The sequence below is a fragment of the Gopherus evgoodei genome, chromosome 3, assembly GCF_007399415.2.
Source record: "Gopherus evgoodei ecotype Sinaloan lineage chromosome 3, rGopEvg1_v1.p, whole genome shotgun sequence".
Taxonomy (NCBI): Eukaryota; Metazoa; Chordata; order Testudines; family Testudinidae; genus Gopherus; species Gopherus evgoodei.
In genome coordinates this window covers 17,267,149-17,292,849 of record NC_044324.1, presented here as the reverse complement: position 1 = coordinate 17,292,849, position 25,701 = coordinate 17,267,149, and the positions used below count along the sequence as shown (strand labels likewise).

Here is a 25,701-nt window from a genome sequence, read left to right as displayed (position 1 = left end):
TTTGTTAAGATCCAGTAAAATGCTTGTGATAGGAACAGAGAGAGGTTGATGGAACATGAGGTGAGCCTGCCAAGGGGCATCGTGCAATGAAGCATGGAGTGGGTAACATCTAGGCAGGGTTTTATAAGGTTGCCTGTCAGTGTGGCATCTGGATGCCTTCCACTAATCATCCTTTATAACGGATCCATTGAATCCACATGCCAAATCCAAACTCCCCCAAATTAGAGATCTGGATTGTAAAACCCTTATGCTCAGGAGAGTCTGAAGATGGGGTTTTGGTTTGTGCCCATCTCTGTCACTTGCAAAATGCTAATGTAGCAGGGTGGACCCCTGCTCCTGCCCTGAAGGGCTTAAAACAGCCCAGGATGAGGGCTGTGGCTGGGGCAAGAAGCCTGGGCTGATTGGGGAAAGTAGGCTCAGCTGTGGCCAGGTCCCAATCAGGCCCAGCTGGTCCCTATAAGAGGTTGTGAGCCAGAAGCCCAAAACAGTCTCCCTCTGCCTGTAGAGGGAGATGGGCCTGGCTGCAGGGGGCTAGAGACAAGGTGTACCTGAGTGAAGCAGGGCTGGGGACAGGCTGAGGAGCTGGGGAGCTCTAGCCTGGAAAGCCCCAGGCTGTGACCTAGCTTTGGGCCAACGGGTACTGGGGGTTGCAGAGGGCAGCCCAGGGGTAGGCCACGGCAGCAGGCCCAAACCCTCCTTGCCAGTGATGAGTAGGCTGACACTGCAGCCTAGCCCAAGGTGTGGGGCTAGACAATGACTGGCGGTAGCCATATACTGAGGCAAGGTGGGGATAGAGAGTGGGGGTTCCCTGGGGAGGAGAGACCCTGAGAACAAGGGGTCACTGCCAGGGGGCAGCACCCCATGTAAAAGGGCACCGGGTCCAGGGAAGGACACGGGGGCCAGAGGACAGATGGATCACCGGCCTGCAGAGGGCGTTCCAGAGCTGGAACTGAGCTAATTCCCGAAGTCACCAGCAGGAGGCGCCGCAGGAATGAATCCACTCCTCTACAACTAGAAATAAAATGTCCCAACTCATGTCAAAATACCCAAGGATCATCATAAATAGGAAGAACCTCCCTGCATGTGCCATGGATTCCTGGCCACCCCAGGCATGTCTCTGAGGTACATTGTCCCAGGGGCCGGTGACAATGGAGGAGGCCACAGAAGGTGAAGTGACATGCCCAAGGTCACAGAGTGAATCAGTGGCAGAGCCAGAAGCCGAATCCAGGTCTCCTGACTTGTAGTATCCTCGCCTGTGGAGCACACTGCATCCCTTTCAGTGTGAAGTGCCCATTTCTCTACAACTACTACAGCATTACCTGTCTGTCTAGGATCTCCGCTCGCGATTTCAGATCATGATATGCTCTTTGCAACATATGCTCCCTCTCCAGGTGTAGTGTCTCTCGGAGGAGCAGCATGTTGGTACGTTTTTGGACCTCAGCAGCTGAGAGGGCAGCCAGCTGCTGCTGATAGTGCCAGACTTCAGCATTGACACCTGCCGTCAGCGGCAGAGGCTGTGGTGGCACACAGATTTCTAGGTGGGCAGACGTCTGGTCAACGTCTCTCTCCCGACACAGCACAAACTGGTAGAGCTGGTAGTGCCTGATAAGCGTGTGATAGAAGTATTCATACAAGACACATGGTTTGAATGGACTCAGCTTTGGCTCACATGCCACGAGTTTATCCCTTAGGACACAGATGGCCTGAGAAACGGGCAAACCTGGAAAGAAACAAAAAAAAAATGTTTCCTGAGTAACCCCTACAAGGTTCTGGTAGCAATCAGAATGCCATTTTGCTGTTTAAAGGATGAGGTGATTAGCACCAACCAATATTTGTTTGGGGGGGAAATAAATTGAAATTATCCCACACTGACCATCTTTAATCTTGTCATGGGGGAAAAAGGGGAAGTCGCTGTTTCTTCAGGGCTGTTGTTTACAAAGACATGTTAGACTCACGTGGCTGCATTTTACAGGACACAACAGCTCGGGTGGAAGGATGATACTGAGTTATACAAGAAGCGCTGCAGCTCAGCCCGGAAGCTTACAGCAAATGAAATGGTTTTACAAATGTGTTTGACAGACAGTGATCCTATTGCGATAACCCCATGCCAGTATTTTACCCTGTGATGGTGTTGCTACCCCCTTGAATCAGCTGCATGAGAGAAGGGGAATTTTTGTGACAGATACGTATAACAGATCAAAGGCTCGTTCTGCACCTACTGACTCTGCAGTGCACTCACACCTCTTGTTGAATTGCCTTTGAGGTCACATCGAGTGCTCCTGCTGTTGTTATTTATTATTACATGTGTTACCACAGCGCCTAGGAGCCCAGCCAGGGACCAGGGCTCTATTGTGCCAGGCACTGTACAAACATAGAACAAAAAGACGATCCCTGCCCTACAGAGTTTACAATCAAAGCATCAGACAAGAGACAACGGATGGAAACAGAAAGAGCCAGGAGGGAGAAAAAGGAAATAATGAGGCAATATTGGTCAGCATCATACACAGTGTTCTCTGCACATCAGTGGTCTAGCTGTGTAGCCGTAACGTTCATGACAGACTGCTAACATTATATCAGATGACTACAGGCTTATCTGGAGGGATCTATTTCTGTGTTTACTTCTCACAATGCTTTGGAAGTGACAATCTCTTTGAAGACTTTTTAGTTCCTCTTAGACTATTTAGAACCTGAGCCTGCTCACACCAAAATCAAAGGCCAAACTCCCATTGTCCTCCACAGGAGTAGGACTGGGCCAGAGGGTCTACTTGCTTTCCTGCAAGAGGTAGGGTTGCTGCCTATCCAGATTTTACCCAGACAGTCCGGTTTTTGGCTTCTGTGTCCAGGTGCCATTTAAGGTTGACAGGTGCCTGGTTTTCCACAGTTGTTTGGCGGCATGCGGGGAGGCAGGGGCAGGAGCGGAAACGTGGTGCATTCAGGGGAGGAGGTGGGGAAGAGGCGGGGACTTTGGGGAAGGCTTTGGAATAAGGGTGGAGCAGAGGTGGGGTGGCATGAAAGGGGTGGAGTTGGTGTGGGGGCGGGGGCAGAGGAAGGGGGTGAGCACCTAGGGGAAAGCGGGGAAGTTGGTGCCTATGGCATAAGCCTCTACCGCATAAGCTAAAAGCCACCTACCTTTTAGCTAAGGCTGTAGAGCAGACTCATTTTATCTCTCTCTCTAAGTGGTCTCGGCGCCACTAGATGGGACAGAGCACCACACCAGAAGGTGTGTGGGTTACACGTCCTCAAAGTCAACAGTGATAAGTCTGAGAGTGAATGACACCAGCTGGGGTAAAAGTAGGTGGAGCCCAGAGAAGTAAAGTCATTGGGGTGAAGAGATCTGGCTCATGAGAGTCCCAGCCTCGCCAGCTGACTCAGGCAATGGATGGCAAGACTGGAACCAAATGCTTCAGGAAACTGATGTGAGTCTATGCTGAACTGGCTGACAGGGAGATCAAATACACCATTGTCCCAGCCCTTAGAATGAGGAGTGGCTGCGTGTTATTCCTTCACAAAGCTCTGAACTGCAGTGGTGATGATAACAGTGGGGGCTTTGACTGCCCAGATGCCTCATGCTAATGCAGGTTTTGCACCCATGAATGGGCCATGTGCAAAATTTTTGGAGAGCTAAACTTCAATGAAGAAGTTTTTTGTTGTTCCCTTTGGTAGTATGAAGCCACTTTAGTGCAGCATGGTCAGTTTGTAGTTGGAACCGCCGTCCCCAAACATATGGGCGTAGCTTTTCCAGGGCGTACACAATGGCATAGCATTCCTTTTCACTGACTGACCAGTGACTTTCCCTCTCAGACAGTTTCTTGCTGAGAAACATGACAGGATGGAAGTTGTGATCTGTTGCTTCCTGCATGAGCACTGCTCCTATACCACGCTCAGATGCATTCGTGGTTACTAGGAATGGCTTGTCAAAATCCGGGGCCCTGAGTAAAGGGTCAGACATGAGCATTGCCTTAAGTTGGGTAAAGGCTTTTTGACACTTATTAGTCCACTTAACTGCATTTGGCTGGGTCTTTTTGGTCAGGTCGGTTAATGGGGGCAGCGATTTGGCTGTAGTGTGGCACAAATCGCCTGTAGTATTCGGCCAAGCCTAAGAAGGATTGGACCTGCTTCTTGGACCATGGGACAGGCCACTTTTGGATAGCATCCACCTTGGCCTGTAGGGGGTTTATGGTTCCTCGACCCACCTGGTGCCCCAGGTAAGTCACTCTGTTTTGGCCTATTTGACACTTTTTGGCCTTAACAATTAGTTCAGCCTGCCTGATGCGCTCAAAGACCTTTTCCAGGTGTAGCAGGTGTTCGGGCCAGGAGTCTGAAAAAATGGCCACATCATCGAGGTAGGCAACTGCAAATTTTCCCAGTGCAACTAGTAGACCATCTACCAGCCTCTGGAAGGTGGCGGGTGCATTTCGAAGGCCAAAAGGAAGGACATTGAATTCATACACCCCCGCATGGGTGACGAATGCTGACCTCTTCTTGGCAGGTTCATTTAGCGGTACTTGCCAGTACCCCTTGGTTAAGTCTATTGTAGAGATGAACTGGGCACGTCCCAACTTCTCCAATAGCTCATCGGTGCGTGGCATTGGATAGTTGTCTGGACGAGTTACCGCATTTAGCTTACGATAGTCCACGCAAAAGCGTATTTTCCCATTTGGTTTGGGTACCAGAACCACTGGAGATGCCCATGCACTGGTAGATGGGCGGATTATACCCATCTGTAGCATGTTTTGGATCTCCCGTTTTATAGCAGTTTGGGCATGAGGAGACACCCGGTAGGGTGGGTTTCTGATTGGGTGAGCATTACCTGTGTCAATGGAGTGGTATGCCCGTTCAGTCCGTCCTGGGGTGGCTGAGAACAATGGGGCAAAGCTAGTGCAGAGTTTCTTGATTTGTCGCCGCTGCAGACGTTTCAGGGTGGTTGAGAGGTTCACCTCTTCCACGCCACCGTCTTTTTTTCCGTCGTAGTAGACACCGTCAGGCCACTCAGCATCATTTCCCTGGACTGTAAACTGACAAACCTGTAAGTTTCTGGAATAGAAGGGCTTGAGAGAATTAACATGGTAAACTTTAGGTTTTAGTGAGGAATTGGGAAATGCTATGAGGTAGTTCACAGTTCCCAGGCGCTTTTGGACCATGAATGGCCCTTCCCATGATGCTTTCATCTTATGGGCCTGTTGCGCCTTCAAGACCATAACCTGGTCTCCTACCTTGAAGGAACGTTTTTTGGCATGTCTATCATACCAGGCCTTTTGCTCTTTCTGAGCATTCTTTAGGTTTTCTCTAGCAAGGGCTAAAGAGTGTTGGAGGGTGCTTTGTAGGTTGCTTACAAAGTTCAGAATGTTAGTTCCTGGAGAAGCCGTAAACCCCTCCCATTGCTGCTTCACCAACTGTAATGGTCCCTTAACCTCGTGACCATACACAAGTTCAAACGGTGAAAACCCTAAACTGGGATGTGGTACAGCCCTGTAGGCAAACAGCAACTGCTGCAACACTAGGTCCCAATTATTGGAGAATTCGTTGATGAATTTTTGTATCATGGCTCCCAAAGTTCCATTGAACCTTTCCACCAGGCCATTGGTTTGATGGTGGTACGGGGTGGTAACCAAGTGATTTACCCCATGAGTTTCCCACAGTTTTTCCATGGTCCCTGCCAGGAAATTAGACCCTGAATCTGTAAGGATGTCGGAGGGCCAACCTACCCTGGCAAAGATGTCTGTTAGGGCCAGGCACACAGTGTTAGCCCTGGTGTTGCCTAGAGCTACTGCTTCCGGCCATCGGGTAGCAAAGTCCACTAAAGTTAGTACGTACTGCTTTCCTCTGGGCGTCTTTTTTGGGAAAGGGCCCAGAATATCCACAGCTACTTGCTGAAATGGGACCTCAATTATGGGGAGTGGCTGGAGAGGGGTCTTGACCTGGTCTTGAGGCTTTCCCACTCTTTGGCATACCTCACAAGACCGGACATACTTGGCAACATCCTTGCCCATCCCCTCCCAGTGGAAGGACTTCCCCAACCGGTCCTTGGTTCTGTTTACCCCAGCATGGCCACTGGGATGATTATGGGCTAAGTTTAAGAGCTTCCCCCGGTACTTAGTTGGAACCACCAACTGTTTTTGCGGCTGCCATTCTTCCCGGTGTTCACCAGAAAGAATTTCCTTGTATAAAAGTCCTTGGTCTATAACAAACCGGGATTGATTAGAAGAGCTGAGAGGCGGTGGGGTGCTCCGTGCCGCCGCCCAAGCTTTCTGAAGGCTGTCATCTGCTTTCTGCTCAGTCTGGAACTGTTCCCTTGAGGCTGGGGTCACCAGTTCTTCCTCAGACTGTGGACTTGGGCTTGGTCCCTCTGGAAGCAATGTAGGTGATGGGGTTGTTTCTGTTGCTGGTGAACCGCTTTCCGCTGGTGCACCTGAGGGTATTTCAGGCTCTGGCTGAGCCTTTTGGGTATGGCTGTCTGTTGCTTCTGCCAGTTTTGGCTCGCTGGCGCCCACTGGCGTTGAGTTTGAAGATGGGGTTGCAATTGCTGGTGCTGGTTGCTGTTCCAGTTCCGGGCCTGGGACTGGAGGTGCTGTGGCTGTTTCAGTGGTAGGCATGGAATCCGGGTCCACTACCTCTGTCTGGGTCTCTGGTAACACAGACGGGGCCTCTGTGGACGGCTCAGGAACAGGAATGGGTCTGGAAGCTTGCCTGGTTTGGCTACGTGTAACCATTCCCACTCTCTTGGCCCGCTTCACCTGGTTGGCCAAGTCTTCCCCCAGTAGCATGGGGATAGGATAATTGTCATAGACTGCAAAAGTCCACATTCCTGACCAGCCTTTGTACTGGACAGGCAGTTCAGCTGTAGGCAAGTCTACATCTTGTGACATGAAGGGGTAAATTGTCACTTTGGCCTTTGGGTTGATGAATTTGGGGTCTACGAAGGATTGGTGGATAGCTGACACTTGTGCCCCCGTGTTTTTCCACGCAGTAACCTTTTTTTTGCCCACTTTTAAATTTTCCCTTCGCTCCAAGGGTATTTGAGAGTCATTTGGGCCTGGGGATTTTTGGTGTGATGGTGGTGTAATGAATTGCACTCGCATGGTGTTCTTGGGACAGTTGGCCTTGATATGTCCCAGTTCATTACACTTAAAGCATCTTCCATCTGATGGGTTAGTGGGCCGAGATGAGTTACTGGAGACTGGTGAGATGGAAGAATAGGGCATCTGTGGCTTGACTTGGATTATATGTGGGGTCTTTGGCTGTCCTCGGTTGTAGGGTTTATGGTCAGTGTGCCCCTTGGGGTATTTGTTCCCCTTGACCGTAGCTTTCTTGCTTTCTGCCACTTTCATCCATCTGGCTCCAATCTCCCCCGCCTCCGCGAGATTTTTGGGTTTTCCATCTTGTATGTACCGTGTTATGTCCTCAGGAACACCATCCAAGAACTGCTCCATTTGTATGAGGAGGTGCAGTTCTTCCAAGGTTTTAACATTGTGTCCTGATATCCAGGCCTCATAATTTTTCCCAATGTAGTAGGCGTGTTTGGGAAATGACACATCTGGTTTTCACTTTTGGGTTCTGAAACGCCGACGGGCATGATCTGAGGTTATCCCCATTTTGTATTTGGCCTTGGTTTGAAAAAGTTTATAGTCATTCATTTGCTGCTTAGGCATTTCAGCTGCCACCTCTGCTAAAGGTCCACTGAGCTGTGGCCTCAATTCTACCATGTACTGGTCTTCAGGGATGCTGTACCCAAGACAGGCTTTTTCAAAATTTTCCAAGAAGGCCTCGGTGTCATCACCTGCCTTGTAGGTGGGAAATTTCTTGGGATGTGGAACCATAATTGGCAATAGGTTGTTAGGATTGGCTGGAGTCTGTTGCTTAGCCTTTTCTAATTCCATGGCCTGTCGGTGGGCTTCCCTCTGGAGTTCCATCTCTTTTTGTTGTTTTTCCATGTCTCGGCGGTGGGCCGCCTCTTCTTCTTCTTGTTTCCTTCTGTGGGCCACCTCTTCTTCTGCTTGTTTCCTTCGGTGGGCCACCTCTTCTTCTTCTAGTTTTCTTTTGTGTGCTGCCTCTTTGGCTGCCTGTTCTCTTTGGTAGGCTGCCAGTTTGATGCTTTCTTCCTTTTCTTTCAGCTCCACCTCTTTTTGTCTTTTTTCCATCTCTCGCCTGTGCTCGGCGTCTTTGATTTGTTCTTCGGCCTCCATTTTTGTCTTGGTAGACATGGTTTCTGTTTTCTTGTGTTGGGGTGCCATCCGGTGTTTATCTTCAGAACTGCAGGTTCTCTGTTGCCTCCTGAAGTCTGCCTAGCAACAGTGCTTATTTCCTTTTCTTCCTCTAGCGAAAACTAGAAAAACCACTTTATTTGCATGTATATAGTGCTGGTAATGACTCCTAATGGGAGTGCTATTGCATGACAAAAGAGCTGTAACAGCTCCTTAATGGCTTCTTGCTTAATATGCAAGCCACAAACTGCCAGAGAGAGCAGAAAAAAAAATTCTCTCTGGTTTCTTTGAAAACCAAACCCTCTCTGCTAAAAAGTCCCTAGCAGAGAAAAGAAAAATATAATATTCCTACTGGCTTCTGGATTCTATCCCACCTCTGCCACCATGTCATAACTTTAGTCCCAGATTTGGACCTTAGCGTCCAAAATATGGGGGTTAGCATGAAAACCTCCAAGCTTAGTTACCAGCTTGGACCTGGTACTTGCTGCCACCACCCAAAAAATTAGAGTGTTTTGGGGCACTCTGGTCCCCCTGAAAAACCTTCCCTGGGGACCCCAAGACCCAAATCCCTTGAGTCTCACAGCAAAGGGAAATAATCCTTTTTCCCTTCCCCCCTCCAGGTGCTCCTGGAGAGATACACAGACACAAGCTCTGTGAATCCAAACAGAGTGACTCCCCCTCTCCGTTCCCAGTCCTGGAAACAAAAGCACTTTCCTCTTTACCCAGAGGGAATGCAAAATTAGGCTAGCAAATCCAACACACACAGAACTCCCTCTGACTTCTTCCTCCCACCAATTCCCTGGTGAGTACAGACTCAACTTCCCTGAAATTTCCCAGTAAAGAAAACTTTAACAGGTTTTAAAAAGAAAGCTTTATATAAAAAAGAAAGAAAAATGCATACAAATGGTCTCTCTGTATTAAGGTGACAAAATACAGGGTCGATTGCTTAGAAGAAATATGAATAAACAGCCTTATTTAAAAAGAATACAAATCAAAGCACTCCAGCACTTATATTTATGCAAATACCAAAGAAAAGAAACCATATAACTTACTATTTGATCTCTTTGTCCTTACACTTAGAAACAGAAGATTAGAAAGCAGAAACTACTTCTTCAAAGCTCAGAGAAAGCAGGCAGACAGACAAAAGACCTCAGACACAAAATTCCCTCCACCCAAAGTTGAAAAAATCCGGTTTCCTGATTGGTCCTCTGGTCAGGTGCTTCAGGTGAAAGAGACATTAACTCTTAGCTATCTGTTTATGACAGGCCCTCCTGATAAAATGTCCCTAATGGGAGTGTATAGACCTAGATCATTTGTTATAGTGTTTATATATGTCAAGGGAGAAGCCAAATAATGGAGAACACATCAAATTAAAATATCAGAGGGGTAGCCGTGTTAGTTTGGATCTGTAAAAGTGGCAAAGAGTCCTGTGGCATCTTAAAGACTAACAAACAAGGTGCCACAGAACTCTTTGCCACATCAAATTCAGAAGCCCTTGGCCTAGATTTCACTCCACAGAAAGCAAGGAGTGGGCAAAATGTGTATTAATATTACAGTAGCAACTAGAAAGTCCAGCGGTAACGTTAGGTGCTGCACGCACATTGAGACCTGGGCTACACATAAAACTTAGCTTGACCTAGGGAGGTAAAAAAATCACACCCCTAAGGCTACAGCTACACAAGAGAGTTTACAGCAGCACCCGTTGTGCCCTTATAAGCTCTCTAATGTAGCCGCTCTCAGCCGACGGGGAGCTATCTCATTGGCTTAACTACTACAGCCCCCCGAGCAACAATAGCTATGTAGCCGGAGACGCTCTGTCGCCGACACAGCACTGTTCACACCGGCACTTATGTTGGTGTAACTTATGTCACAAAGGGGTGATTTATTCACTCCCCAGAGCGATATAAATTATGCTGCCATAAATGCAGGGTAGACAAACCAGTCTAAGCCCAGAACAGAATTCTTCCATTGACCTAACTACTGCCCCTAGTGGAGGTGGGTTTACTACAGCTACTATGGCATAGCTGCATAGTAATTGTGCCACTGTACTGCTTGTAGACAGCTACCTAATCAGTGCCACGAAGCACTCAGAATTTAACTAGACAGGACAGACAACAGGTGAGAGAAAGGAAGACTTGTTACTATTCCCATGTTACACAGGCACAGGGAGCCTCGTTCTCATTTACACTAAGCCCCCTTTACCCAGTTCTGGCAGGCAGCTGGTAACGTGACTTAAAAACCACTTTATGCTACCAAAGTGGTGTTAAGTCAGAGGTGGGCAAACTACGGCTCGTGGGACCCTCCTGCCTGGCTCCTGAGCTCCTGGCTGTGGAGGCTCCTCCCCAGCCCCTCTCCTGCTGTTCTCCCTTCCCCGCAGCCTCAGGTCATCGCGCCGCTGGCTTGAGTCCTGGGGCAGCGCAGCTGCAGAGCCGTGCCTGACCCGGTCTCTGTGCTGCACAGTGGCAATGGCGTGGCTGGCTCCAGCTGGCCAGCCCCTGGTGCTCCAGGCAGTGCGGTAAGGAGTCAGGGAGCGGAGAGAGGGGGTTGGATAGAGGGAGGGGAGTTCGGGAGGGTGGTCGGGGGTGGGGGGTGTGGATAGGGGTCAGGGAGCAGGGGGGTTGAATGGGGACAGTCAGAAATGAGAGGAGGGGTTGGATGGGGCAGCGGGGGGCAGTCAGGGGCAGGGTTTCGGGGGCAGTCAGGGGACAGGGAGAAGGGGGGTTAAATGGGGGCAGTCAGAAATGAGAGGGGGGTTGGAGGGGGTGGCGGAGGACAGTCAGGGGCAGGGGTTCCAGGCGCAGTCAGGGGACGGGGGGGAATGGGGCAGGGGTCCTGGGGGGGCAGTCAGGGAACAAGGGGGTTGGATGGGGCAGGCGTCCCAGTGGGGGGCAGGGATAGGGGGTGGGGGCCGGGCCATGACTTCCTCCCCTAACCAATCCTCCATATGATTTCCGAAACCCGATGCGGCCCTCAGGCCAAAACGTTTGCCCACCCCTGTGTTAAGTGCTCCCAGTCTAAACGAGAACCAGGATCTGCTGGAGAGATGTGCATCACACGGGGAGCCTGTGACAGGGCCAGGAAAGTGAACCCAGATCTTTGAAGCCCTTGGCCAGCGTTTTCACCACAAGATCATCCTTCCTCTCAGAGTGACCATTATTATAATTATTATTATTATTTGTATTGCAGCAGAGTCTAGGACCACCGTCATGGGCCAGAAACCCACCGTGCAAGGGGCTGTACAAACACAGAACAAAGAGATGATCCTGCCCCAGAGAGCGTACAATCTCTTTATCCATAAAGGTGAAATAACATGTAAATCAGGCCTGGGATCTTCTTTTGGTTTCATACCAGTATAACTCCATTAACTTTAGTGGAGTTACTCCTCGCTTACACTGGTGTAAATGAGTCCTGAATTAGGTCCATCAGCTTCAGTTAAAGAGTGGTTCCAGGGTTATTTCACAATCCCAAGCACATGGGGGGCTCAGTTACACCGCTGTAATTCTGGAGTAGCTAGTGGAGTTACTCTGGATTTACACTAGTGTAACTGAGACTAGACTCTGATCACATCGTTTCTGGATCAAGACCTTCAGAAAAACACCAGGAGTGGAGAGGGAAGTCTATATTTAGGGCCAGTGATTAATAGCACCAAGATGCTACCGGAAAAGGAGAGCTGGACTGGAAAGAAAACTGGAGTCAGCACTGGGGCAGGGGGTTGTAGCGTGGTCACTGTGAAGTGGTAGCAAAGTGACATTACAAGGTGCCAGGTGGCCAGGATGCTGCCCTGAGGAAGCCTAGCCTTCCTTTGCAGACTGTGTCCTGGTGTAGGAAGGTATCTCTGCCCTTCCCTCTCCTGCAAACCTTCTCTCCCGGGGTTTGTGTGTACAGTCCTAATCTTTGTATATAAAGGAAAACAAATAAGCCTTTGCATTTTTCATTTCAGAGATTGATGGGGATTTGGCTGGGATTGCAAAAGAAGGCAGCAGACATTCCCTTTCACCTAACTACCAAGACTGCCTCCTCTCTTGCCACCCCAGCTCTCCCCTTTTCAAAGATTCATCGTTTCCCAGGCCAGAAAGGGACCATTGTGATCATCCAATCTGACCTCCTGTCTAACACAGGCCAGAGAACTGCACCAGAGTGATTCCCAAAATATATATCGGTAGTTAAGAAAACATCCAAGCTTGATTTTAAAATGGCCAGTGATGGAGAATCCACCACCACCCTTGGTAAGTTGTTCCAATGGTTAATTACTCTGACTGTTAAGAATGTATGCTTATTTCCAGTCTGAATTTGTCTAGCTCCAGCTTCCAGCCATTGGATTGTATTATACCTTTCTCTGCTAGACCGAAGAACATATTATCAAATATTTGTTCCCCAGGTATGTACTGATAGACTGTAATCAAGCCAACCCTTTGCCTTCTCTTTGTTACGCTAAATAGATTGACTTCTTTGAATTTATCACTATATGGCAGGTTTTCTAATCCTTTAAACATTTTTGTGGCTCTTCTCTGAACCCTTTCAAATGTATCAACATCCTTTTGGGCGGAATTCCCCCAATCCATCTTGTATGCTTTCCCCACAGTCTTTCCCCTTGCCAAGCACATTCTATCCCTCTTCAGATCTCTCTGTTACCTTCCCAAACTTCCACTCGGAAGGCACGATCCAAAGTCCCATGAAGGAAAGTCTCTCATTAACTTCTGTGGGCTTTGGAGTGGGTCCCTAGTCCTTGCCTCATGGCCATGCACAACATAACACCTCCCTACCTCTCTGCTCTTGTCTCTTTTCACTACCCCTTAATCACTCCACTCTGCCTAAGGCTGCATGAGGAACCAACCCTTCTCCCACTCCCATCTGCATGCCCGAGTCCAAGAGGCCCCCTCTGCCTCTGATTCTGCTCACCGTACCCCTACTTCCTCCTTCATCCACCACACCTCCACCTTCAAATCCCCCCAACCCTTCTTCCAGGTAGCCCATAATCCTGAATCCCCCTTGAAAGAAGAGTTAAAAAGACAATAGAAAACAGGAACAAACCATATGCAACTAACCAAACAGGCGTGAGACGTCACTGCTGGGACACTTTGCTTTTCAATACACCATCCTTGGCTTGCAAGTTGGCTATTTAGATCAGGGCAGAGGACCTTGGGCCTGCTTCTCCACTGCCTTGCACCTTGAGCAGTCTTTTACACCTGTGCAAACAAGGCAACGCTCCCATATCGGAATTCTCCACTCCCACCAGCCCTGTTGCACCGTTTACACCCATGTTGCACAGGCATTGGTGACCTCACAAAGGAGCAAGGCAGTGTGGAATCTTCTTCCTGTCTATAATGCACACAGTGCAATATTGGCACTGTCTGAATAACAAATAACATAGTTAAGCTTTCGCAGCTAACATACTGATGGAAATTGTCTTAACAAGATGTCTCAGGCACTAACGCAGACTTAGTTTATAAAAGCAGCATTTTCCATCAGTGTCAAAGTTTGGGCTCCTCACTCTGAAATGAGTTTTTGTTTGTTTTTTCCACAAAGATTTAGTTCTGGAGATTAACTCCTGGTGCACATTGGCTCTTCCACAAGATTTCAATCTATCATTAGCTTCCCATCCATTATTCAGCAGGGCTGATTATGAGGTACGCAGCACAGCTCCTTCCCCTGTGAATCGGCAGGGAAAACTGAGAAGGGGTTGCTACTTTATCATAATACCCCATGGCATCTTCCCCACCTGCCAAGGAAAATTTAATTTGTTTGTGATATTTTAATTAAACTTAATCTAATTGCTAAGAAGCCATGATGTCTCAAATAGAATCCGTCTCATGAGGCTCGACTGAGAATCGATATTAGGATCCCGAGTGTTGAGTGGCAATAACTAGGACACCATAGAAAGGCAGCCAATTCTGAGTGAATTTCTCAGATTGGAAACTCCTTGAGGCAGGGACCATCTTTGTACAGCCCTAGCACGATGGGGTCCTGGTCCATAATGGGGACTAGTGGTGCTACAGTAATACAAATAATAAAAGTCATCTATACACAGAGGAATCAGAACTGTCCTATGCAGTTCTTAAGTCTCACTTAAGCTCTTGACATACGTGGGTTGCAAGGAGTGCATAGGCCTGGAGCTGGTCCCTGGCACGAGGTGAATTTCTCCTTCTATGTGACATGGTTTTGCTAGGCTGTCATTCACACTGTGTTACCCCAAATGCCCAAACCTGAGTGGCCTGCAGAACTTTCTTCAAGCCCAAAGCAAATGTGCAGAATAAACCTGTAGTACAAACAAGCTGGCTACTAGGACAACAACGGCGACGTCTTTGAAAGCAGTATTATGCAAACATGACCCACCTCAAACTATGTGCACCGGCATGATTAGCTCAAAAGTAAACAGCTAGCAATCTCTGATTGTCCCCATCCTCACCCACTCACCCGTTGCAGGCCAGATATGGGGACGTGCAGTGCACCCTCAGCTCCCATTTGCTCATTGGCTGCTCAGCTCTTTGGAGGTGGTACTCAGCAACCCTAAATGCCATACACCCAGAGGCATCGGCTTTATGGTCAGTCATACAAACGGGCAATTATTTAGCGAGTGCATTAAAAATGTAAACATTCTAACGCCCAACATCGTGAAGCAGGGCATGCAAGGGCCATGCTTTGTAGCTGGTAGGTTTGTATCCTATCCAGGCATTCCTGAGGGAGCTCTGTTCTCTCTTTCATCCCAAGGCATGTGGGTGGCTCTGATCACCTTGCACAGAGAGGAGAGGGACTAAAACTGACTGGGATGTGAGGTGAAACACCCAGGTGTCCCATGATGGTTAGTTGCTCTCTCCTCAGACCATTACCCCTGTGCTTCCCAGAATGGAAAGTAGGAAAACTGTCCCTTTGTTTGACTGTCGCGTAATGATGGCCTGTCTAACTGTGCCACTGTGGCTTTACTGCCCAGGAGCACTGGAAACTCCCTAGAAGAGGAGGGGGACACTGATGCCAGAACTATGGCCCCACCCCTGCGTTGCATTTCCAGCCAAGGCCTTGCCTCTGTGCCATCCCTTCCCCTGAGCGCCTGCCCCCCGTGCCGCCTCTTCCCCCCCAAGACCCTGCCCCCCACTCACTCCTCTCTGCCCCCTCCCCGTCACTCACCCTTACAGCTGGTAAAAAGTGGAGGGGCATGGCCCCTTTCCCCCCTTCTGGTGCCCCTGTTACCATCCATTCCTTCCTTCATCTGCTGCTCTTCGTTACAGAGGCATGAAGGAGGAAGGGATCTGACACCTGCCCCTCTCAGCTTATTCTAGATCTGATCCCCCCTCTCCTGTAAGCTGATGTGAATCAGAAGCAACTCGGCCGAAGTCAGGAGACTAAGACTGGTATAAAATCAGTTGTGTGAGGAGAATCTGGCCCTGTACAGCCTCTAGAGTGGGAAGGGAGAGGGGGAATCACTCATCCTTTGTGTCGACAAGTGTAGGACAAGCCCTAGAACTAAAGGGGGTGGAATTCAACCCCAGATATAAAGAAAGGATTTGAGAAAGTTCAAATGACATCCGGATCCAAACTTTGTGGCCCGAGTCCATCTCTGCTTAAATCTTGTGCTAAATAAACACGACACACCTAACTGGTGTGAACTGAATGTATTATCTCATAAGCAAACAAGGACAGTATTAGCTCTAATTTATTTCTTGGCAGCAAAGTGGGGGCAAAAAAAAAAAAGTACACAAACCTGCGGGGGATGACGTTAAGGTCACCAAACTAATGCATGTAGCAAGAGGCACTGTGCACCTTCCAGGGCAAAGTAGCTCAGCTGAAAGCTATGTCTGAAACACATGCGTCTGCATGTTGAAAGCAAGACAAGCAATGGATGGGATTGACAGATGACAATGGGGCTTGATCCTGCAAAGAGCTGAATGCCCTCGGATCACACTGACCTTATAGGCTCAGGTTCTAGAGGTCCAAGCAGAGGCCTGTTGTAAAGACCCATTGTCTTTGGTGGATGATGCATCAGGCCCTAACATGACACTTTACTTGCACTGGGGTAAATTCTCCCCTCAGTTACACCAGGGCAAAGCTGGTGATCCTGGAGGGGACCCCAGTGGGGTTAAACCCATGTAAACGATGGGACCAAATGGACCATTCGCTGATTAATCTTCACTCCTCTTGTTTGGTCAATATCCCTGTTTTCCAGATGGGGACTCGGAGTTAAATGGCTTGCCAAAGACCGCCAGAGGGGCCAGTGCCAAATCTAGACATTTATGTGGGAAGAAAAATAGTCAGGTGACATTTACACTAAGGGTTCACACCTGTCTGGCAGGAGTAAGGACCCGCAGCTAGCTTGCTAATCAGAGGCAGCCTAATGAGTTCAGCTGGACCCCACTTGAGCTGCTTGATTGGCCAACCGCCTGATTGGCTGAAGGGGATCAGTAGACCTGCTCTTTAGATCAGCAGGGCCCTGGCTGCGCAAGGCATTCGCCCACCGCTGCAGCAGGCCCTGCGTCTGCTTGTTCCTGGCCGCGTTCCAGCCTTGGCTACACTGCCTGAATGGTAGGAGGAGTCAGCAGACCAGCTCTTAAGCCCAGCAGCAGCAGTTCGGAGGCTTCTCAAAGCATTTGCCTTTGGCTGTGACAGCACCTGCCTGGGGCCCAGCGCTGCTCCTACCTTGCTCCAGATAACCTGACCGACCTTCAGCTCCCATTCCTGGCCTCAGCTCTCCCCCTTGGCTCTGGCATCTGGCCTTTGATCCTGGCTTGACCCTCGGTTCCTATTCCTGGCTACCAATTCCTGCTCCAACCACTTGGTGCGACTGCTCACATCCTAGTCTCTGACAGTGTGAGCAGCCTCAAAAGAAAACACACATTATAAGGGAACTAGAGCTAACACGGTGAGCCTAGATCCTACAAAGGCCAGTAGCTCTCTGATGGAGTGATTGGAACCCCTACAGAACTTGCAGGCTCAGGGTGCCACCCTGCAAGCGCAGAACATGGGCCTGCAAGCTTGACTCATGCTGACTACAGGGCCGACCCCTGCTCCCTGTGCTTGACAAGTTCAATAGCGATTGCAACAAATATTGGGGGGTTCCTAACTCAGTGTCGGCGCCTATTTCTGCTACGCCCACTGGCGTGCCCCACTGACCCAGCCCAAGCAGGACTGATGATCAGCCTCCTTATGGGGGTGGCCCTGACTGTGGTGTTTCCACTCCTGGGAAAACCAAGCTGGTTTCAGGGACAATCTGAGGACTTTGTGTCAGCTGTGGAGGTGATTTCGATGACCAGAGTTGCAAGCGTCCAGCCAAAGCCGCACTTCAGGCCTTGCGGCAGGGAGGCCAGCTAGCTGCTAAATATGCAACGGGAGTTCCAACTCTCGGTAGTAGACACTGACTGGAACGAGGCTGCCCAGTGTTACCATTTCTGGCTCCGCCTGAACAATAATCTTAAAGATGAACAGGCCTGGGTGGAATCCCCGTCTGGCCTGGATATCTTAGCTGAGCTAAGCATCAGGACTGACAATAGCCTGACTGAATGCCGCCAAGAAAAAAGATGGGCCTTCTGGCTTCTGCCAGTCCTGTCGGCATGGCCTCCCTCCATATCAGTCCCTTCTCCATCACCCAAACCCATGCAAGTCGATCAGGTTTGGCCCTGCCTCGCCCCTACAGAGAAATATTGACACCAGGCATCAGGCCTGTGTCTATATGGTGGGGAACCAGGCAACTTTGCATCGAGCTTCCATGCCAAGATCCGATCTGTGCCCTCATCAGGAAATGCCAAGCCCCAGCCCTGCTGGTCTCCTCTCCCCAACAGTCCACACCAACACTCATCTGACAGCACCCTGGTGATGGCCAGTCAGCATCCAACACATCTCCAACTCCCTCTCTGGCATCCTGTGATGCCTGATACCAACATAGAATCGCTGGTGGACTTGGTGGATCTGGAGTTCAGCCAAGCAGTAGCACACAAGATCCCCATCCAGTGCAAGGACTCTCCTGAGTTAGCGGAGTCCGTGGATGGGTCACTCCTTCTGCCACAACCCACAAGATAGCCCCTTAGAGATAACTACCCTTTGAAATCCTCCAGTTTGTGCTAATTTTTGCACCAAATTCATCAGCTGTCATTGTCATCCCCTGGCTCATTGCCCTTGATCCATGCATCCAGTGGCAATCAGGCAACAATCCTGTTTCCCAAAAGCTGACAAGGGACCACCAGCCCTTTGCAGCTTACTTGAATCCAGAGAATTCAGAGCCACAAAGAGGGGATCCAAAGGTGACCCTGGCAAGCCTCATGACCCGCCCCCACACACCCACAACAGCTCTAGGGATTCCTGATAAATATCATCACTCTGCTAACAAGTTTGACAAAAAGAAAGCAAACACCCTACTACCCTGGCACAGCCATGCTGTCCTCCAGCTGGAGGCAGAGGTTCCCTTCAGATGATTTACTGTCTCTCTGAATCTGAACAGGCACTCCGGAGGTATCTCAAGGAAAACCTGCAGGGTTCATTCATCCCTCCACATCTCAAGCTGGGGACTTGAGCTTCTTCATGACAAAGAAAGAAGGCTTCCTCTTGCCTTGTGTAAACTACCAAACTCTGAACAAGATTATAATTCGAACCAGTACCATTTAGCATTTATTAATGACCTATTCAAAAGACTCCTTTCTGTCAAGGTCTTTACAAATTTGGACCTCCATGGAGCTTATAACCTGGGGAGGATCTGAAAAGGAGAGGACTGGAAGATCACTTTCCGTACCAGCTGTGATCACTTTGAATATTTGGTCATGCTGTTTGGGTTGTGCAATGCCCTGGTGACCTTCCAGCATTTCATAAATAACATATTTAGGGACATGCTGGACTAATTTGCCATCATTTACCTGGCTGACAGCCTCATTTTCCCCAAAAGTCAGCACTGCCACAGTCATCATGTGCACATAGTCTTGGAGAGACTCTGCCAAAACCATCTCTATGCAAAAGCATCTCTGTGCAAAGCTCAAGAAATGCACGTTCAGTGGAATTCTTGCTATATATCATCTCGCCTGAGGGACTCAGCATAGACCTGTGTAAGGTAGTGGCAATATCTTCCTGGGCTGCATCCAAGGATGAAATTGGGGTGCAGCAATTCCTGGGGTTCACCAATTTCTACAGGAAATTTATTAAAGGGTTTTTGTAGCTTGGTTGTACCCATAATGGTGTTCCAGTCGGCCGGGCCCATAGAGGCTCAGTGGCTCTTTGATTGACTGAAGAGGGCATTCACCTCAGCACCCAACCTGATTCACCCACATTCCACTAAACTATTTAGGATTAGAGCTGGTGTCTTTAATTTTGCCATAGATAGTTTTATATCAGCATGTGGGCCACCTTAACCAACTCCTTCCCTGTGTCTTTTATTCTCAGAAACTAATCTCAGCAGGAAAAAATTACAGTACCTGGGAGAAGGGGCTACTGGCTATCGATGTGGCCTTGAGGAGCAGCACCATTTCTTAGAAGGAGCCCGATTACTGGTCCAAGTCCTGATGTACCACAAAAACCTGGAGTAACTATGGATGGCTAGATGCCATAACCAATGCCAGATCTGCTGGTCCCTCTTCCTTGCTTGCTTCAACTTTGTGATAACTTATCACCCAGGGACAAGAAACAGTAAGATGGAGGCCCTATCCTGCAAAAGTGAATATCTCAAAGCTGATGGAGATGCACATGCTCAAAGTGCCAAACTTTATCAGTGAGATGATCAACAGTGGTCTGGCATCCTCCATCCACTCCCTGATGATCCATACACAACCCAGATCTGCCAGACCCTGAATGATGTGGGTAGCCCACCTGACTCTGAGTTCCAATTACAGAATGGCCTTTTCTATCACAAGGGTTGTATTTATGTTCTGGATAGACAACCTGGGCTTCAGGTATTGAAAATATGCTGCAATTCACTGTTTGTGGGCCATTTTGGCCAATTCAAGATCTGGAATGTGGTCTGGAGGAGCTTTGGGTGGCCAGGTCTGTAAGAGTATACACATACATAAGAGTATATACATCAAGGAATATATACACTTCTGAAACCTCTCCAACCATACCAAGAACCCACGATCAAACCCTTAGGTCTCCTCCAGCCTCTGTCCACACCTCTGCAGCCTTGGTCTACTATATCAATGGATTTCATTGTTGAACTGCCACACTTCTAGGAACACTCAGTAATCCCAGTTGTCATTGATGTCCTAACAAAGATGGCACACTTCATCCCACTCTGTACTGTTCCTACCACATGTGTGATGGGTTGGCTTTTCTTGGAAAATGTCTACCACTACCATGGGTTACCACCAGACATTGTATCATACTGGGGACACCATTTCATCTCTCAACTGTGGCAGGAAATTCTCAGACTCCTTGGCATCAAGTCCCTCATCTTGTCAGCATAGTATCCACAGACTAATGGACAAACAGAGAGAGACAGTCAAATCTTGGAGCAGTATTTTCGCTGCTTCCTAAATTTACCACCAGGATGGCTGGCTCCCCCTGCTGTGCTATGCTGAATTCACATATAACAATGCAATCCATGCCTCAACCCAACAAACCCATTCTTCGCAAACTATGGATTTCACCCTCACTTCCACTCAGACCTAACCGTAAGGTCTCTAGTACTAGCCACCACGGATTTAGTGTCTCATTTGCACTAGGAGCTCAAGGAACATTTGCAGTCTGCTGGAGAAGCCTATAAACACCATGTGGACCAAGACCGTGAAGCTGCCCCCAATCTGGCTGTAGGGGACCAGGTGTGTCTTTCTGCTCAGAACTTTAAATGGAGTCACCCATCTGTCAAACTAGACCACCAATTCCTGGCCCCTTTTAAGATTAAAGAATGGGTAAATCCAGTTGCCTTCAGGTTATGACTACCCTTGAAGATCCACCCTGTCTTTCACATCTCACTTTTAAAGTCCTACACCAAGAACCCTTACCCAGACCACTCCAATCTGCCACTGCCACCCAGTCTACAGACAGGAGGAGCACTTTGCCTGCCTAATCCTCAACTCTTGGAGAATTAGGGGAAAGCTCTAATACCTGGTGGATTGGGAAGGCTATAATCTGGTTGAGCGGTCTTGGGAAACACTAGAGAAAATCCAGGCCCTGGGCATATTGCAAAAGTTCTGTCAGAAGTACCCAGAGAAACTGGGCCCTGAGGTCCCCAGGAGATGCCCTCGGGGAGTGGGGGTTAGTGTCAGGAATCAGGGCCTTCAGCAGAGCTGGTCTCCAGGCAACAAGTGCAGCTAGCCTGTAGCAGGCTGCCCGATTGGTGGGAAGACTCAGCAGACCAGCTCTTAAGCCCAGCAGTAACAGTTCAGCATCTGCTCAAAATATTCACTTATGGCTGAAATAGATCCTGCTCCTGCCTTATTCCAGCCCTGCTCCTGCCTCAGACCCTTTGTTCCTGGCCTTGCCTCACTCCAGCTAACCTGACTCTGATCCTCAGCTCCTATTCCTGACATCTGGCCTTTCACTTCAGCTTGACCCTTGGCTGCTATTCCTGGCTACTGGCTCCTGCTCTATCCACTAGGCCTAACTCCCTGTTCAAACCACTAGGCATGATCACACATATCCTGATCCCTCACAGCCACACAGGAGACCAGCATTAGAGTCCTGGACTGCTAGTGAGGAATGCTCAGAAAAGTATGTATATAAAGCTGGTATGAATTGACAACAGGGTTTGGACTTGAGCCCATAGCAGAGATTTATCCCACTTGAGCTAAAGGAGTAACTCCATTATCTTGTAGCAGCAGTAGGCTATTATCCTCCAGGCTGACCATCCACTAGAGGGAGCTGTGACACACTGTGGGCTGCCTGTGTTGAAACTTAACTGTGTGTTGCAGGAACAAAGTGTTACACTTGCACACCTAGGTGATGGACAGTTTAAAGCGGGTGTGCAGGTGTTTTCACCAACAAATCATAGGCACACATACATCACATGGGAGTAGAGTGACCAGATGTCTCAATTTTATAGGGACAGTCTCGATATTTGGGGCTTTTTCTTATATAGATGCCTATTACTGACCCCCCCACCCCTTGTCCTGGTTTTTAATACCTGCTGTCTGGTCACCCTACAGGGCAGCCCAGTAATATTTATTTATATGGGGGCTGTTATGAGGGGAAGCTCACACGTGTTTATCCAGTGCTCTCAGATGCTTGCATGGAAAGTGCTATATACATGAGGCCGCTGTTATGAAACCAAGAATCAAGTCTTTGCTTTTCACGGTCTCTAATGGAGGTAGGGCAAGGGCCTGATTTCAGCTCTTGCAAACTTGATACGTACGCAGACCTGTGTCACTCGAACAGACTTGTTCTGCGGGGCTGCACTCAGAGGCAGGTCAACCCACAGCTAGGCAGAGCGTATCTCCTGTGTGTGTCCCCACTCACTACAAAAGCAGGGCTCTTTCCATGCCTGGACAGATCTTGGAATAATGGGCCTGATTCTGCTCTCATTTACACTGGTGTAACTCATGCGCCCTCTCCTGAAACACGAGGGGGCTGCATGGGGACAACTGACCCACCAAATATTAACTCCCTCCCCCCACACATTTAGGGCTTGATTCTCCTTGCACCAGTTTCACCCCAGTGTAACAGCACTGCCTTCCATGCTTCTGATTTACACCGGGGCGAGGCCAACAGGAGAAGCAGGAAGCTGGAGGCAGTTCCCATCGCTAGGACACACCTTTGGTTTCGTTCAGCAGCTCTTCTGCAAGCTTTCCCGCTTCCACGACTGCGGGCCAGGAGAGCCCTTTCTCCACAGCGAACACAAGGCTGCTGTAAACGCTGTCGAGCTCTATGCTGTGCCTCAGGTCCCCAACATCATCAAACTCCTCCCATCGCAGGAGCGCTCTCAGGCACTGGCGCCCTTCTTCCCTCTGGCACAGAGACAGAAAGGCAAGTGACATGGGAGTGGCGGGGGAGGCAGGTACTTCACTTGCAGATGCAGCATCCTCTCCTGAAGAGAATGGACCAGATCCTCACCCTGGCCTAAGTCTGAGTAATTCCCTGGAAGCCAAAGGAGTAATTTCGATTTACACCAGCTGAGAATCTGACCCAAGTGTCTCAAAATATAGGCACATGGGGCCAGATTCTGATCTCGTGGTTGTTTTACTCCATATGGTTCATAGCACCTGGTTTTCCCAGGTGTGAGAGAGAGCAGAATCAGGCCCTTAGGAGTTTCCACTGGGTCCATCTCAGGCAGTATCCTGCTGGGTCTGTCATGTCTGATATCCCACATCAGAGCGGAATGAGCAGCTTTCAGAAAGTGACTGGGGCTTTACTGGGCCAAGTTGGGGACTCACAGCCACCCACCCCCATGTCCCCCACGACTCTTGCTTGGCCTAGCTGGATTTCAGGTCTCGGTCTGGTGCAGCTCACAGACTCTGCTCTGTGGATAGGTGGGAAATTGGGTAGAGCCTTAGCTCCAACCCACGTCCCCCCATAATAGGTCAGAGTAGCCGGCCCAGTACAAGCACTCTTTCAAGTCACTGTGAGGTACTTTCTCCCTGGAGTGGAGAGGGAATAGTGCCTCAGGGTGATTCCTGGCTTCCACCCCACTCCTTGCTCAGGAATATGGCTAAAGAAGCAATCATGAAGGCGGCAAAGGTCCTTCCTGACCCTTATAGGGTTGGTCCTGCAGTGGGAGAGATTTGCTTCATCGCTGCAGTCATCCAGCAACAGGCTGCAGCCCAGCGACTTCATGGGAGTCAAATCCACGGGGCTGAACCCTGCGGGGTGCTGTGTGCCCAGTGGGAGCAAAGGGCAGGATCAGCGTATTTCCTCTTCTGTTGTCTCAGTTCTACCTGCCATAAACTGCCCTTGGGTTTGCGGCCAGGTGTACAATGGCCAGCCATAAACTTTCCAGCGCTGATACAGGCTATTTCGGCAACACTTCTAATTCCCAGCTGCTGAGAAGGAGGTGTGGGCCTTGTAAAGGTGTGGCGTGCAGGTATCTAACCTTTTGTTCCCCTCATTCACTATTGCAGTGGGAGAGGGTATGAGCCCTTATCTGATTCTGAACGTGAAAAAAAGAGCAAGAGAGCAGGTCTGGAGGCCAGAAAGAGGTGGAGGGAAAGGACTGTCAGCATCACAGAAACACCTGCTGGGCTCTGTGCTGAGGTTCAGAGCTAACTCTGCCGAGCCCCAGCTGTGCTGTGGCATTAAAGACCCAGCTTCTAAGCTCAGAGAGGTAAATCTGGCGTAGCTCCACTAGCGTCAATGAGGTTTTTTGGAATTTCCACCAGTATTGCCTAGAGAAGGATTTGACCTAATGGCTCTGACCTCTCAGTATTTCTGGGCTGCTATGACAGCTATCCTTACCTGAAGCTCACAGACTCTCTTTACCTCCTCTGCTGATAAGGCCGCCATCCTTATCAGAACCCGTTACTAGGGGGTGCGGCTTGTCTTATACAATCACAAAGGCGGCAAAGTTCCACTGGGTGGTAATGTTCTAGGAGCCAGTCCAAGCGCTCCCCATCCGGGCAGGACTCTCCCCTACAGCAGATTCCCTAGAGTTGTGTCAAGGTTGCTGTTAAATGTCCCGACCGATGGGGTGGCTACCCCTGCCCCATTGCGCAGGCTAATAGATCTTGCTGCCAGGAAGCTTTTCCAGGTATTGGATGCAGCCACTGAAGTCACTAGAAAAACAGATTGACTTTAGTGTGGGCACCAGCGGGCCCCTTTCTGCCTAAATTGTCCTTCCCTTTGTTTCATTCCAGCCCTCTTTGTTACAACACTCATTTGCATTTCGTGGCTGTGACCAATACCTCTGCTTCATGGCAGCTGCGCACTCCCACCCCATTGGCACTGTGTGGCCAGAACATACAGATTCATGGCCAGATTGTGATCAGTCCTCGTGTGGAGGTTGGGGTGCAAGAAACCTGCCCTCCCTGCCTGGACCACTAATGGGGCTGATCGCAATAGCAGCCCTAAGGAGCAGGGGCTGCTCAGTCCCTCCTCCTGCCACCAAGAAAATTGCCCGAAGGGGCGTGGCAATGGGACATGAGGTCATAGCCCTGTCAGCCCTCTGCATTGGCTCCTGGGGCAGGGAGCACACACACACGGGAGCTCTTTTAGGGCCCGATCCCAAGTCATCACTCGGCCCTTCCAGCCTCTTCGTCACGTCTGTTGTTCTTTCTCTTAACTGCCTCACATTTTTTTCTCCACATCTTTCTCCTATTGAGAACCGGACCTGGTGTTCCAGGTAAAGCATCCCTGAAGGGCTAGCCACCTTCCTGACCTCTGACATGGCATACACAACCAGCCGTGCATGCACACAAACTCCTCCTGGTGAGTCATGTTCTGCCATCAGATCTGCACCTACTCCTCTCCAAAACTAGTAAAAGCAAATTCTTGTGAGAGCAGCTCAGGGATTGCGAACCACTTTCTCTCTCAACCAAAGAGTCTGTGGCTGGTTTATGGCCTGAAGCATGAGGGAATTATCCTGTCTCTCTCTCCCACTCATACACACACTCAACTGTGTATATCTGCATCAGGGGGTTGAAAACATGTGGCCCTGGGTCATATACAG

General features: G+C 49.5%; 1 protein-coding gene across 1 annotated transcript in view; it reads right to left on the bottom strand.

The window, feature by feature from the left end:
* The window catches only part of C3H8orf74 (chromosome 3 C8orf74 homolog), a 31,449-nt gene extending 6,910 nt beyond the window's left edge, over positions 1–24,539 (bottom strand). Inside the window, exons 1-3 of the mRNA XM_030554365.1 lie at positions 24,492–24,539; positions 22,855–23,047; positions 1,320–1,720 (exon numbers count right to left, since the gene is read on the bottom strand). Of these exons, the coding sequence (XP_030410225.1) occupies positions 1,320–1,720; positions 22,855–23,047; positions 24,492–24,539 (642 nt within the window). The remainder of the gene's footprint in view (positions 1–1,319; positions 1,721–22,854; positions 23,048–24,491) is intronic.
* Positions 24,540–25,701: the final 1,162 nt, after the last annotated feature.